Source organism: Apaloderma vittatum, unplaced genomic scaffold, assembly GCF_000703405.1.
Source record: "Apaloderma vittatum isolate BGI_N311 unplaced genomic scaffold, ASM70340v1 scaffold24767, whole genome shotgun sequence".
Lineage (NCBI taxonomy): Eukaryota > Metazoa > Chordata > Aves > Trogoniformes > Trogonidae > Apaloderma > Apaloderma vittatum.
The window spans coordinates 31121-46024 of record NW_009726028.1 but is presented as its reverse complement, the minus strand read 5'-3'; the positions used below and the strand labels follow the sequence as shown (position 1 = coordinate 46024).

Sequence of the window (14904 nt, the reverse complement as noted above, 5' to 3'; positions counted from 1 at the left end):
GTTTCCTCTGGTTTGAGCAGCAGCTGATTTCTCAAGAGCGGTCACATGCGCCTGACTCGGCCATTTAAGCTGCAGGGTTGGGAACTGCAGTGTCACGGCTGTCCCCGGGGTCAGCACGGGCTGTGACACTCCTCACCCCACTGGGGACAGGGACACCACCAGGGCAGCCCCCTGTCCCAGGGCAAAGGGACAGGGCTGCTTGGTCAGGGGGTCCGCGGGGAAAGCAACTCACCGTTACGGACAGACGGCCCCGTTTCAGCTCCAAAGGGCTCATTTTGCAAGAAATGCAACCACCAGACCCGGTTCTTGCTCCCTTCCAGGGGTGCCAGCAGCCTTCTGGGCCTGGATTGTTTCCCTGTTTATTTATTTTTTTAATTAAAACCAGATACGGGGCTTTCACAACACAAAAAAAACAAATCGAAAACCGCAGCCAACATACCGATACCGAGCTAGAGGAATAAAACCCTTCTAACCTTCAACGTTGGTCTTGGCAGAGCTTTAGAAAAAAGAATCAGGTTAGAAGGCATTAGGGGGAAAATCCAGCAGAGGGGAGGGCAGAAAGGAAGCTGGGCTTTATGGTGTCCAGGAGCAAGAATTCGGGCACGCATGCAAAATATGCTCTCGACTGCTCCTCTTCAAACACTCTGGAAATGCTTCAGCTGCAGCCAAAGTCCTGCTTCTGGAATAACAGGGGAAGGAGGAAAGCGAGTCACTGCCTTTACAAAGCTGAGGATGCTTTTTTATTAGTGTGCTTGGAAAAAAAAAATCTAGAGAATATTTTACAGACATGTCCATAAAATCATTTTATAAACAGAACGCCAGCAATACAAAATCCTGCCGCGCTTCCTCCCTTGCTCCCTACAAAATGATTGTCTCCGTCGTCAGTCTGTGTGTCAGGCGGGGGGAGAGGAGGATAAATAGAAGGGGATGCCCCGTACTCAAACTTTGTTTCCTCCCAAAGTCGTATGGAAGAAGTAAACTTCTGCGACCCTCCTTGGTTTACAAAAATAATTAATCCTCGTCATGAAACCATGGAAGCAGCACCTGAGCCATGAACCCTGGCCCAAGCATTCCTGTCTCTGTGACAGGAGAGCCCTGTTATTGCATGTTAAGCACATTAGTGCCCTTCCTTCATAGAGCTTGAAGCTGCAGCTCCTTCCACACCCAGAAAATAAAGAAAAAAATCACCGACAGGGAAACGCGGAGTTTAAACACAACGTCGTTTCCCCCCTCCTCAACCTTCACAATGCTCGTTCATCCTGCCCACAACTTAAAACAGAATAAACAACGTCCTGCAGCCCCAGGACTAATCTGGGTAAATCTCCCAGGCTGCGACTGCACGCAGAGCAACTGCAAGAGCAACAACTGCACCGCTCATTAATTTGCGGTCGAATTTATGGTTTGGAAAACAGCCCTTTAAGGTCCTTCACGGTTCAGGCTCAGAAGTAGTTTCATACCTGCAGTACCCAGAAAGGAAACAAAGAGTTGCCCTGAGGCACCCAGGGAATTTGGCAAGGGTTGAGAGCAGACACTGGTGCTGCCCAAAAGCTGCTTGCCCACTCCTTCCATCCCACAGACCCACGCTGTGCAGGGAGAGGTTTTTCAGAAGGAGCTCTGTCCCGTCTGCTTTTGGAAGTCTCCTCCACCCAGAAATGCTCCTGAACTGCCCTGGTAGGATCAGTCCTCTCCCACGGTCCTTGTGCCACATGGTGAGGCTACCAAGGGAAAAAATAGGTATGTAGGACCAAGGGAATGGGCACACGGATCTTCCACTGCCTGGTCTATCTGGAGGAAGGAGAAAGCCTCCCCAGCAAGCTCTTAGTCCGAACCTGAGAAAAGATCAAACAGCAAGAGGCAAGGAGAGCCTCCCAGCTGACAGATACTCCAGCCCTCAGCGCTTTCTGTGCTGACAGGGGAAAAACAGAAGGGGACTTTCAAGACCAGTTCTCCTCATGCTGCAGGCAATGAAACACAAGCGATGATGCAACCTGCCACAATCACAGAACAAACGTGGCAGAATTGGGAAGGGATTCCTTTCCCCTCTTCCTTCCCCTTTCTCAGCTTCCAGGTCAAGCAGCCTCCTTGCCAGCTGCAGAAAGCAGATCAGTGAGAAGAATCATCATCTTCTACATTCATCCTGCACCCAAAATTCAAGGGAACAGTAAAGCTCTTCAGCAGATCTTCCTAAGAGCTGACTCAGCGTTTGCCAGTCTGAGGAACATTCCTGCAAGTGTGAGAACAAGGAAGGAGCAACACTGCTGCGCGGGGACTCGCTCACCTGTACAAGCAAAGTGATGACCCAGCTGAGGACTAACCAGCAGTACTGTTCGACGGCCGTAAACTCTCCTTAACCCAGAGCCAGGCAGAAATAAGGCAGACTTGGAGCTGCAAAGCCTTCAGTTTCTTTCTCCCAGCTGCCTATCTGAGCTAAGGATTTGCCATTTACAGAGCAGGTGGCCAAACGGCAGAGGTCAGTAGCCACTGTCACCCTGCAAAATTCCCCCTCTTGCCAAAGAGAGACGGGAGTTTCGGGGTGGACAGAGGCAATCCCAGTCCCCGGCAGTGCCAGGGGCAGAACTGACCAGCAGCAATACAGGTGTTGGGTAGCTACAGCAGAGACAGAGCTCATCTCCCCAGATTCCTGTCCCACCTACGGTCATAACACGAGGAGATGCTGGCCCTCGGTTCTGGCTCCAGCTGCCACAGAGCTAAACTCAATAATCAGAGCTGGATCTACTACAGGGAATGCATCTAGGCGTGCCAAAAAGGAGGGGAAAGGCAGGCTGCTCTTCCAAAAGTGCTGAAATTTCACGCCACCTCCCCTTGCTTTGCGTAAGGAAGGTGGAGAAGAAACAAAAAGTCACTCCCTGATCTTTTACTCCTAGGCTAACGGTACCCTTGAAGCAAAATTGTTCTTGGTAAAGAGCAGAAGTTTAATATTAAGCAGGTGGCTTCAGCGCGTCTCCTGCCGTTAATGGATTACGCATCCCTTTCCTCAAGTGGCAAGACGAGCGGCAGCCCCGAGCCTGGGAAGCGTCTCAGAGGGAGAAGGTCTCCGTTCTGCCCGAGGCGCTCGCTCCGTGCCAGGCGTGGGCATCGTGCTCGGTCTGTGTGTAGCAGCCTTAACACAGAGTCCCTCGGCCCTCTGGGTTTTCAGCAATTCGCTGCCTAAGGGGAAGGGATTTAAACCCTAAAGCTGAACAGTACATGGAACAGATCTATATACATCACCCCAATATATACGCTGGGAAGTAATACTCTAGGTTATTGCATAGAAGGCGGCTTGAGTTAGCGAGGCCTAAATGACAGTCTGGGAGCGTTGTCGGAGGCTCCGGGGCTTCAGAGAGCTGTTGGCAGCAGGTGCAGGCTCTTGCGACAGTGTCTGAGTCTCCTCTTTTCGGGAATGCTCCTCATACCATTCCTGCAACGGGAGATCAAACACACGGAGGGGTCAGGCTCTGCCCCATGCTGACCTTGCAGCTGGAGCCCGTGGGGCGCAGAGGGCACATTTGCTCAGGAGTGGAGGGGGCTCCTTCTAAAGCCAACATCCTGGAACAAGCCGTTTAACTGCAGCCTGGCTGAGATGGACACACCCAGATGTTGTCACTCATGGTCCAAGCAAGAAGCATCAGCTATGGCTCAGCTCCAGTTGGCTGAACTGACAAACCCTGGCTAGGAAACATCCCTCTCTCAGGGCATCCCTCCCAAACGTCTAGGACTCCAGTATCGATGTCCCCGTGGTGTTTGTGGATTTGCAGAGTTGCTCCCTGTCCCGGGAAATGCCCCAGGGTGTTACAGTTATGTTATATCCCTTAATCGGAGACCAAGCAGAACAGGTTTCTCTCTAGATTTCTGCCAATAACATGGGGTTTTTTTGTTAGGGAGACTGAAGACTCATCTCCAAGCTAGCCACCCAAGGAACAACAGATTCAAACAGTTACAAGATTAATTCTCTCACTACTAATTACATTAGCCCATGACCTTCAACCTGGAGATAAATGTCTGGCAGGCACTACACTGTGGCGTAGAGTTCCTGATCTCAGAGGAATGCCTTAAATAACCCAGAGAATCAGCTGATTTAGGCATTTCCCATCTTCATCAGCTTGTTATTCCGGCAGTAAAACCAGGGAGCATTGCTCGCACCAAGCAGCCCCTCTGCCTGGAAGAGTGTTCGGTCTCCGTGTCAGACGGACACACCCAAGCTCAAGCACAATCACATTCCAACAGCTTGACAAATCATCGCTCAGTGGCCGAGCCCCAGGAATGCACCACACCTGCACCCACGGCCTCAGCAAACGCGTCCTCCTCGGCGAGTTCGCAGTGAGCTCAGACGAGCCTGAGTGGCTCCACAGGCACGAGCACACGGGTACAGCAACTCGGCCGACACGCACCCGTGCAGCCGGACACCTCTGTGGTTTAAGAAAGTTCTTGGGGGCAAGAACAGATCAATCTAACATATGTTGCTCACTCTCCTCACAGAGCACATGGTCTTGGAGGAAGGCCTCCAGTGTTTCAAGGGATGGTCTGTTATTTGAGGCAACGTTCTGCTCACCACAGAGCCGGTATTTCACCACAGAGCCGGTATTTCACCACAGAGCCGGTATTTCACCACATAGGCAGTGTTTCCAACTCAAGCCCACATACCTGTATCTCCTCCTCGTACATCTTCATACTCAAATCACTCTTGGTCCTTGATCTGCGCCCCAGGAACAGTGTTGACATTTGCTGAAGAGTCGGTGGAAAGGGGAGGAAAACACAAAGACGACGTTCATCAGTCACTGAGCAGCTCACAGGATCTGAACTTTCTGGATCGCACCATTTACTCCATGGGCCTGCACATCTTAAGTGGTGGATGCAGAAAGCTGAAGTCTGAATTACTCTCCAGCCACACAAGTAATGTGAACGGGACTGAGAAGTTAAAGAAACCTCTTGCCTGGCACCATCGCTCCATACTCCATTGCAAGGCTGAGGACAGCACCCTCCTTCGCTCTACTGTCTTGAAAACTGCTTCTGATCAGTGTTAGCATCACTATTCTGAATTTTGTCTGCATGAGCAAGAGCTCAGCCTTTAACTGTCAAGCCAACCAAAGCAAAAAAAGCCTAAGAGACTGCAGCAGCTGCACTTTGTATGAATGACACAAGAGTATAATGGTTATTATTAAAACAGCCACTTCAGCTCTTCCCAGATGCATGAGACAACAGTTCTGAGACAAGAGCAGTTACCCAGGTCAGCTCATTTTTCCAACTGTCCATCTTGTTTTAGAATGAAAGCATTACCAATGCCACAGAGGAAGGAAGCCTAGTCCATGGAATCGATACTCTCATTTTGCTGCATAATGTTTCAGGACTGTCCAGGCCTGAGCATGTGACTGCACAGAGGGAGAGGTGGGAAAATCACAAGACAGTGGCTTCCTTAAAGAAAAATACACATTTTTTTTTGCAGTTAGTACTGGGTCAGGACAGCTCTAAGCCAAGTTTGCTGGCAAGAGCAATGAACTTTTGTCAGGGCTATTCGGAATGCAGGGGAAATTCAGGCCCTACTTTTCTAGAGCAGCAAAACTTGGTGCCGATGCCCCAGAGTCCCTCTGGCAGCTCAGCTCTCAACGCCAAAGACACACGCAGCTTCGCTCTCAAGACAGCAAAACCCCCATTTGTGGCCTCGTTCCCTTCCCCCAAAGCTGAGAACTTGCAGCAAGCCTCTCCTCTTACCCCATATTTGTCCATCTGCAAGACAATCTTCTGCAGCTGAGCTGTTTCGGTGGGAACCGAGCTCCGCTTGTACAGCTCGATTATGCCAACCACTTCCTCCTTGGTGATCTCCTTCTCCAGCACAATGCCGTTATCTTCTGGAGAGGTGAGAAGAAGAAAGGGGAAAAAAAAAAAAAAGAAGTCTCCAAATGAACGTTGCTTCATCAGCCACTGCAATAATCCTGGAAGACAAAGCTTAACAGCACGCAGGATCAAGCCTGACGTCAGGCACAGCCTGTACCTGTTTCTGTGATGAGAATGTGTATGTTTTTGTCCCTCCCAGCAAGACAGGGAAGAAGTTAACTAGTGTGTAGGACCATAAAACGTAGGACCATAAAACATCAGGTTCCTCAGTACCTTAAAAAAACCCAAACCCACAAAAAAACCTTACAGCTTTTTCCTTGCCTGTAAATTAACCAGCAAAGCAAACAATTGCACAGGAATTCCTGCCTTTTGACCTTCAGCTGCCTAACACAGCTCAGTGCCAAAAAATGTCTTGGCCTGCGCCCTTCAAATGGGGCACAGGAGGGATCGCAATGAGAAGTGTTTCTGTAACTGCTTGCACCACAGCCATTTCATCTTCTGGCACCTAAGAAAGATGAGGGGCTGCGCAAAGCTCCTCCCGCAGCTGAGGCCTTCACCACATTTCTGCAGGGAAGGTTCTCTGGTATCAACTGCAGGAGCTGTGTCTCCCTCCTGCAGACAAGTGTAAAGAATTCCTAAAATTAGTCCACGCAGAGAAGAAATAGAAAAGCCTGGGTGTGAATCACCTGAAGGAACTCTGGCAAATCACTTGAATCCAGGGTTTGGATGCCCAAATGCTGGACGAGCCATTTGGAGACACATTCTGGTGCCAGTGAGTATATTAGTGAGTGAGGGAAATGGTTTTAAAATTACCTTCCCTTCCTGTAAGGCCTCTCATTGAGCTTTGCTAAATGCTGCTGTGATGTTTTCCTCACGAAATGCATGTGGACTTCCTCTCCTTAAATATTTGGTTGAAATGGTTCAAGTAGTTGAAGTATATACATTTATGCACACACATTTATATATAAAAAATCCCACACAGGTGCACACGTGCACACACACACTTTTTGGGGTGTTCCTAGGGGAGAGATGAGGGGTAGAGCAGAAAGGCCAGATAGAAATATCACACAAAAGTGTAAGAATGAGCTTAGGAAGTCATGCTAAAACATGATAATCTGGTCTTTGCTCGCCAATCCCATTTTCTCCTACAGACATAAGCCACCAAGGAGAGAAGGCACAACGTTGTAGGTCGACCAGTCCCGAGTTCTGACCTTCTGAATCTTGGTTCTTGCGAGTGTAGTTCATGCGGAAGACGAAAGCATCCAGAATAAAAGCCACGATGATTGTCATCACCACCTGGGAGAGGATGGGAACAGAAGAGATCAGGAGGCTGCTGCCGGGGGATTCCTCCAGCCCAATTCGACAGGCAGCTGAGCATTGGGTCTGTGCTTCAACTCTGTGCTCCCCAGCTTCTCCATAGCAGAGGGGATGCACATGTCACACGTATCCTCATGAGTAAACTAAGAGAACTGAACAAAACTCGTGTGCTGCCCTAGTCTTTACCCCAGGCTCAGAGTTGCGCAGCATCAGCTTTGTCAATGCCCACAAAAATGCAACTTTCTGCAAGTGATGTGGACTCACGCCTGTTTCTGGAAGACATATACCTAGAAAACCAAAGTTGTCCTCACTTAGGGATAAAACTCCCCTCCGGAACACAGTAAAAGCCATTTCCTCTCCTCGTCCCCACTGTTTGATGCAGGAAGCACATCCTGAAACCTACCATGGTCACAATGTAGAAGATCATGAAGTACAGACGGCTCCAGTGAGTGGTCTGGGATGTCACCCCTTCCTAAAGGGGAGAGGAAAGAAGTCAGTAGCGCACAAAAAGAAGAGAGGGTTTGCTGTTAACTGCTTGCCAACAGACATAAAGCAGCATAAACCCCTCATTTATGGCTCCACAGTTAGCCCCAGGGACCGCCAGTACAATGTTCAATGCCCCAACTGGTCCTTGCAGCTAATCTCAAGCTAAAAAGAGGCTCCCACATGCAAGCACACAGGACATTCAAAGCTTTCAGCTCTAAGAGCCATTGCTGCCATGAGAACACAGCTTGGACAGCAAGGTGACAAACGAATCCAGAACGACTTCACTTGTTCTCACTGAGAAACATGGTCTGCAGGCTGGTCAGGGCTCCCAAGAAAACTTGCCCAGCAGCATGCCAGAGGTCAAATGCCACCAGACAATCAGGTCCAAAAGAGGTCTGGCCAAAAGAAGTGAAAATGTTGGGCCCATCTCCAATCACCAGGGGAAGAAAGCAGTGGCAGCGTGGAGGATCTAGCTCAAGTGGCAAAGAGTCCGTGCGGTCTGTACACACAGGGCAGCCGAGGTTGACTTACCATGATGATGTACCAGTCATTGACGACTGTCAGCTCAAACAGCGTGACTGTATACAAGCGGGAGAAAAAATACAGACAGTTGCTTTATCCACCCTGACCTACTTTTACAATGATTCTTAGATGAAGTATTTGACAGGCAAGACGGATGCAAGACACTGAAGTTTTAATACAGCCAGCAAATCCGGACACAGAATGCAGACACTCATCACCACAAGTACTTCAGACAAAGGGAGTGAGACCCGTAGAACCACGAGCACAGCTTAATTTATATTTCTTAAAAGAATCAGAAACAGACCTGACTCTTTCCACCAGAGAGCATAGAGACTCTGAAATCTCCAGGAGATAAGCATCTCTGCTCACACATTAAGAAAAATAATGGGGAATAATCAACACATTCAAACTATTCTTCATCAGTGGGTTTAAAGAAACGTCTTAGCGTCAAGATTGGTTCTTTAGAAGGACAGTGACTTAAAGCTCTCCTTAAAACATCTCTGGAAGTCTGGTCTGATCACTGGTCAGAACAGATCTGCTGGCTTCACGCCGGCTTTTAAGAGATGTCTGCTTGCCTTGCAAAGCAGTCATGGCACAGCTCGTCAGCTGAATTCTCCAGACAGAAAGAGTGGGAAAATGAGTGGTTGAGGAGCATGAGCAGGACTCTGTGGGAGAGTCTCAGACTTACACAAGCACTACAATCCTGCTACTTGGTCTGCGGGAACATGGATAGGCTAAGGAATACTCTTTGCTATGGACAAAACTGCCCTTACCAAAGCTGTTTAGAATGTTGTCAAAGTTGTTGAGATAGTAATAACCTTCTTCCACAACTGTCTTGTTGCCAACTGTATGATTCACCCAGCGGTAAGAATCTGCAACTGTGCTTGTGCTGGTTGGAGAAATCAGGACAAAGAATGAGAACTGGAAAAGCGAAGAAAATCTCAAGGATTCTAAAAACACTAAAACATGTAGAAGAGGTGGCGAGCAGGGTGGCAGTTTCTACCGCTTGGCCAACACTCGCCTTTTTCTCTGAAAGAAACCTGCTCTCCTTCACAGCTCAGCGCAAGCCCAGGGAGCACACTGAGTCTCTCCAATCCTTCAGTAAATATTATGTCAGAGAAACTGAGTGTTTGAGTTAGGCTCCTTGGCTCACACCCTTGAAGCTTGGCCTGCCATCATTTAAGATGAAAAGGGCACAAAATAGCTCAGCTTCCAAGATCAGGTGAATTTATCTTGGTACAAAGCAAGGCCTAAATATTTAACATGCTCGGCCAAGCAACTCCAGCGACATCAAGATAAAAATCCTGACTTCACTTTAGAGCAGATGTTACAAGAGTTTCCAGCCACGGTACCATGAAGAAGTCCTCCCGGTGCAGCTACCTGAGGCAAGTTACAGAGCTCATTAAACCCAGCCAACCCTACCACTGAAATCTCTCCCTTTTCCGAATGCAACGCAAAAGCCGTTTCATCCAATCTTACCTAGAGAAGCGAAACGTCTCCTGGATTTTCGCAGCACGTTGCCTTAGCTGCAAAACCCCATCCCTACCCATCCTCTGGCCCCTTCTCCACAGGGAGTGGAGCTGCCAGAGCTTGCTGCCGCTGGCTGCGCACCAAAACCACTGCAGAGGGGGTGGATTTGCGGTACTCACTTGCAGCAGTTTGGGTAGACCACGCCAGCAAAGAACTCCATGCCAACAATGGCAAAGCAATAGTAGAAGATCAGCAGGGTTAAACCCAGGCTGGAGGCAAAAAAACAGAAAGAGTACTGTGCTGCTGAAGAGCTGTTAAGGCAAAGAAACACAAAAATCACAGGCTGGTTGCTCTGGGAGGAATTTCCAACTTTCCAACGGATGGGAAGCAGCACTGAAAACCCCAGACCACCCTCCCTGCCAGTGTGGCTCTATAGTTCTTTGCCTGCTCTCATTCAAGGAGTCCTTGGACAAGGAGCTGGCCACTCGCTGAAAAGAGAAACTAAAGAGCAGCCTGGACTCCCTCCCAGTCTGTCTTTTACTTGTAAATAAATGTCTCTCCATGGTTTATTTACTGAAAAATGACACACACTGTTTCTGCCCTCTCCACGTCCTTGGGCGCAGGGACTGTGCCAAGAACAGGGTTCTCTAGCTAATGAGCTCTGCTCAGACCTCCTTCAAGGGAATAAAGGTCTGAGGATGCCCCACTCAAACACCATTTCACAGTAACGCTCCTGAGTCGCTGTACTAAGGATAGGGAAACGTCTGGGGCTGAGTATATTCATGATGATCTTCCTCTCAAACACGCCTCTCCTCTCACCAAAAGCTGGGATGGGGGGAGTGAAATTAAACAAGCGTCAACTCTTAGCTATCCTCCTAACACAAAAGCAGGAGGAGGGTGTTGGAGTGCTGCTTATTGTGTACTGCTCCGAGAAGTTGGAGGATTAACACCCCGCTGCAGCACGCTGAGGAATCCATAACAACCTACTGACAGGGCAGAGCATGAAAACCTCTGTCAGGTTTGACAGGTCCCCATCCCAACCCTTGACATTAAGCCTCCACACTCCTCTTTTCCCACCAGCACTCAAAGCAATGAAGTTAGTACCTCGCCATCCGGGGGAACAACTCAAACATAGTGTCCAGGACGTTTCTGTAGCGTTTCTTCAATTTAAATAGCCTGAAAGGAGAGGCCAGGAGTTACCGACACGCTGCAACATCGCTGGTGTTGTTGGAAGTAGTCAAAGCGAGTGTCACAGTTCTCTGCACCTCCCAGGCCGACGAACAGGAAGGTTTCCTCACACCAAACTCATAGGATCTGCTCTGGCTCAAGTGGTCTCTGCTCACCTAACAGTGTCCCACTGTCCCAGCAGAATGTTTATGATACATTCAGCTGAGTCTTCACAGGATTGAGGAATCTCAAGGCAACGTTTCACACAACATGATGCATAAACAGCTATTTAAAACAAATAAAAATCCTAAGAACTTAAACTAGTCCTATGTACAGGGTCAGGATTCATACACAAGGCTTTCTGTGCTTCCCCCACAACCCAATAGAAATCAATAGAAGACAACAACATTGTGACTGCTAATTTAAGATCTGGCAACACCATCAGCCTTTACAGAGAAACACAGCTGCCAAACACAGGCTTCAGCAGGGGAGCAGTGGAGAAAACACTGTGGTTTTTTTCCCCCTCAAGTGTCATGAAGTGTTCTTTAAATCCTCGCTGAAGAGCTAAACTACATTAGCTTGTTTTTAACAAAACAACATTTTGCCTCAAATAGGAAAACTTTCCCCCTGTGGCTTTCAGAGTTCTGCAAAGGTGGATGTACCTCTAAGAGCCTTGGAACGAGAGGGTTAATCAGACCCATTTCACTGAGTTGCAGAGAGGTTACAGGCTGCAGTCCTGCTTAAAGTGTGAGATGCAGTTAGAGCAGGGTTGTACTTCACCCTAGAAAGCAGCATCCTTTGAAAACTGTAATTTCTGGTAATTCAATGGAAATTATTAAACTGGCTGAGACCATCTCACCCTGACAGAAGAGCTTTTCTCTGAACAGCATCAGACAATTTCGAGGAGGTGTAAGAACCCCACGAAGGCAGACACAGGATAATCTGCCCCCAGTAAATCCCTTGATCTCTATTAGAGATCAGCTTAAGCTCCAAAGCACGGGGTTTCATATCCCATCCCAAGTTTTTGTTGTCGTTCGTTCTGATAACTCTGGCTAATCTCATTACCCCACGCGATTCCCGTTTGCCGTGGTCATGGTACCCACAGAGCAATCTTTGCCCTCTCCTGGCAAGGAGCTCTGTTCCCAAGGGGACTGATGGGAAACAAACCCGGCTGTTTTCTTCCCCACCTGCCCTCTGCACCCCCTCCCACCCAGCCCAGCCTTCCCGTCCCACCTCAGCAGCTGAAGCGGTCGCAAGACCACGATGAAGTAGAATGGCTCCATGTTAAACGCCAGTGCCATGAGCCCCAAAAACGCAAACAGGGTGACCGAGAAGTCAAAGCTGAAAAGCAAAAAGTGAAACAGAACAAGAGCAATGATTTATCACTAGTGTTTCAGCAGAAAACAGGTGCTTGGTTCTGCTTCAACCCATCAAGATGCACAAGGCCAAGGGCAGAAGTAGTATCATAGCCTGTTGGTGGCCTTGTCTACAGGCCTAAAAACTCATCTTGGAAGTCAGTGTTTCTAACTTAACAATGTTCACTACCATGAATGTGCACTTACAGATTCCAGCCTGAGGACAGGTACTCGACAGGCCCCAGCCCAGTGGTCTTGAGGAGCAGCTCCACGCCATAGACTGTAAAACAAGACGACCGCCGTGGTCAGAAATACGCGTAAGCCCTCCTTATGATGCTGCACATGTTGGTGTCCTTCTCTCTCAGGGGAACATATCCACGTCCCAGAGCCTTGATCCGCAGGGAGAGACCCTCTTAATGAAGAGTCACCTACTTTTACCCTCTGTCCTGGCAGCACCTCATGGGCCTGCAGGTTGAAGAACACCATAACGACATTACGATGCCCTGTTTGTCATCTCAAAACCCTTCTTTCCAAGTTTTGAGGAGGAGGAGTGGGAGAGAAGCAAAGAGAAGATCTAGATGAGAACGTTCTTCGGAAAAGAAGTGTTTCAGAGAGCCTCTGCTTTCAATCTTTCACAATAAGTTTGAAGGCTAAGGGCCAGGGAAGCACTTGAGCTACCAAGCAGTCAAATAAGAGGTTAGCAACCTCTCTTAGATTCTAAAAAGAACTTTCTTCTGCAGTTTTACACACTACTTTGACTCAATGGAGCTATACTTTGCTTCTCCACCCAAGCAACAGACACCGGCAGGAGTAACTGTAGTTACTCCTGTGTAACACTGGAGCAGGGTTCACATGGGGCTGTGTGGCTGCTGACAATCCCTGCCAGGCACAGCGTTGTTCTAGATGCAGTCTGTACACCTGCGGCTAAGCTTGAACATCAAACCGAATAATTTTCTGGGAATGGGGCTGTTTGTTCCCCTCCCAACTCCCTATGAAATGACACAGCTCTGTTGGGAGGCATCAGCTTACTTGTGAGGAAGACTATGTAGCTCCACGGGACGTTTCTGGAGAAGAAATTCCCTCCTGCAAGACACAAGAACAACTTTTTTTAGCTTTCCCTTTTTTCAACTCCCCCATATCACAGCCAAGAAACAAGTCACGATGTTTTCTACCTTGCAGCATGAAGGTTTCAACAAGAATCCAAATTCCATTCACAGCCACTACAGTATCTGGAAAAGAAAGTAAAAACCCATAGCAAAACCACCCCTGGACCAGAGGACACCCATCTCCTAGCATAATATAAGGAGGACAGCATAGGACAAGTGGCAGGGTGGTTGTTTCCAATTCAGCAAACAAATTGAACTCAACTTGGGAGAGTCTTCTACCCTGACTTTTCCCAGGCCTTTAACAGATGCAGCACCTTTAGCTTCAGAAGGAAACAAAACTAAAACAAAACGATGGTCTGAATCATGCTCAATCCTTTTTACTCAGAGTTATCTTATATTCTGCCATGTCATAGCCTCTGCGTTTCAGCTTCCTCCTAGTTCTGGAACCAGAGCTCAAGAACCACTGGGTTCCTGGCAGGTGCAGGACTTCTTTTCACTCAGATCTCCTCACACCATCCCATCCCTCCTCTTTAATTTAGCATCCCAATTTACCTTCTCCTCCAACACTGAAAAAAAGCCCCGATTACTGAGTAGGAACAGATTGTTTAGAACACAGCAAGTAACACCACGAGTAAGCCCTCTCTCCTCTAGAGAAGAGGCGCAACAGAACCATTCTCACAGTTGCCAAGCAATCCCTCCAGCAACAAGGATGCTTGCACCTCCTCCAGCGCAAACAGAAGGAGGTGGTCCACTGGGAAGGCAGTTCCTTACCCAGCATCCTTTGGCTGCCAGATAAAAACCTCGAGGTTTGTGAAAGCTACTCACCAACCCACCGAAACACGAGCTGACTCCTACAGAATCAGAGCTGCGAGTGCGTTAGGGAGTAAAGAAACCCTTGAGCCTCTCTCCAGAAGACTCGACACAGCGAGAGCTGAGAGTCCAGGCTGCAGCAGCGCTTGGGATGAGTGTGCAGCTCCCTCCCTCTCTGCCAAAACTCCGAAACCGGCACGTGAGCCATGACTCAGACCAAAGACCAGGCCCCACCATGCTAAGTCCTTGTAAGAGCTGGCAGACACAGCGTAGCAGAGACCCACATGAGCAGAGAGACATCTCATTACTTCTACTTACACATGGTGTATTGGAACACGCGGGAATTCACAAGGATGTTGATGCCTGCATGAAGGAAAGTATGACAAAACAAAACATTTCTGTTATCCCTCATACCTCGCACACAGATTCCTCTACTCTTTTGAGACATTTCTCATGCCAACCCTCAGCACAGCAGCTGAACAGATGAGCAGATTATTACCTTTTACTTCTTGGGACCAAGCCCAAATTTCCTCTAGAGTTTTAGCAGCAATTAACTTACTATCTTTAAGCCCAGAGATGCCTTTTTTTTTAAACTCTATGCACTAGTTCTGTGGCATGGACAGAGGTAAAGCTGAAGCACTGCCCATATTTCAAACAATACCTCTCCCCTCTTTTCCCTTCCTGAGCAGCTGCACCTGACCCTTTACAAGGGCTGCAATCACATCTTGGGACTAGGAAGCCTAGCAACTTTTGTGAAAACACAGATCCCACTGCAGTCAGTGCTGCGAGTCGCAGCCCTGCGATATGGAGAAACTCTGTAAACTCTACTAGGTTCAGCA

At 48.5% G+C, this 14904-nt stretch overlaps 1 protein-coding gene across 1 annotated transcript in view; it reads right to left on the bottom strand.

Annotated features, from left to right (window-relative positions):
• Positions 1-3160: 3160 nt before the first annotated feature.
• The window catches only part of TPCN1 (two pore segment channel 1), a 23617-nt gene continuing 11873 nt past the window's right edge, over positions 3161-14904 (bottom strand). Inside the window, exons 13-26 of the mRNA XM_009873141.1 lie at positions 14384-14428; positions 13322-13378; positions 13179-13232; positions 12357-12429; positions 12028-12135; positions 10732-10803; positions 9807-9896; positions 8931-9046; positions 8167-8213; positions 7553-7621; positions 7044-7128; positions 5710-5846; positions 4645-4725; positions 3161-3421 (exon numbers count right to left, since the gene is read on the bottom strand). Of these exons, the coding sequence (XP_009871443.1) occupies positions 3299-3421; positions 4645-4725; positions 5710-5846; positions 7044-7128; positions 7553-7621; positions 8167-8213; positions 8931-9046; positions 9807-9896; positions 10732-10803; positions 12028-12135; positions 12357-12429; positions 13179-13232; positions 13322-13378; positions 14384-14428 (1157 nt within the window). The 3' untranslated portion in view covers positions 3161-3298. The remainder of the gene's footprint in view (positions 3422-4644; positions 4726-5709; positions 5847-7043; positions 7129-7552; positions 7622-8166; positions 8214-8930; positions 9047-9806; positions 9897-10731; positions 10804-12027; positions 12136-12356; positions 12430-13178; positions 13233-13321; positions 13379-14383; positions 14429-14904) is intronic.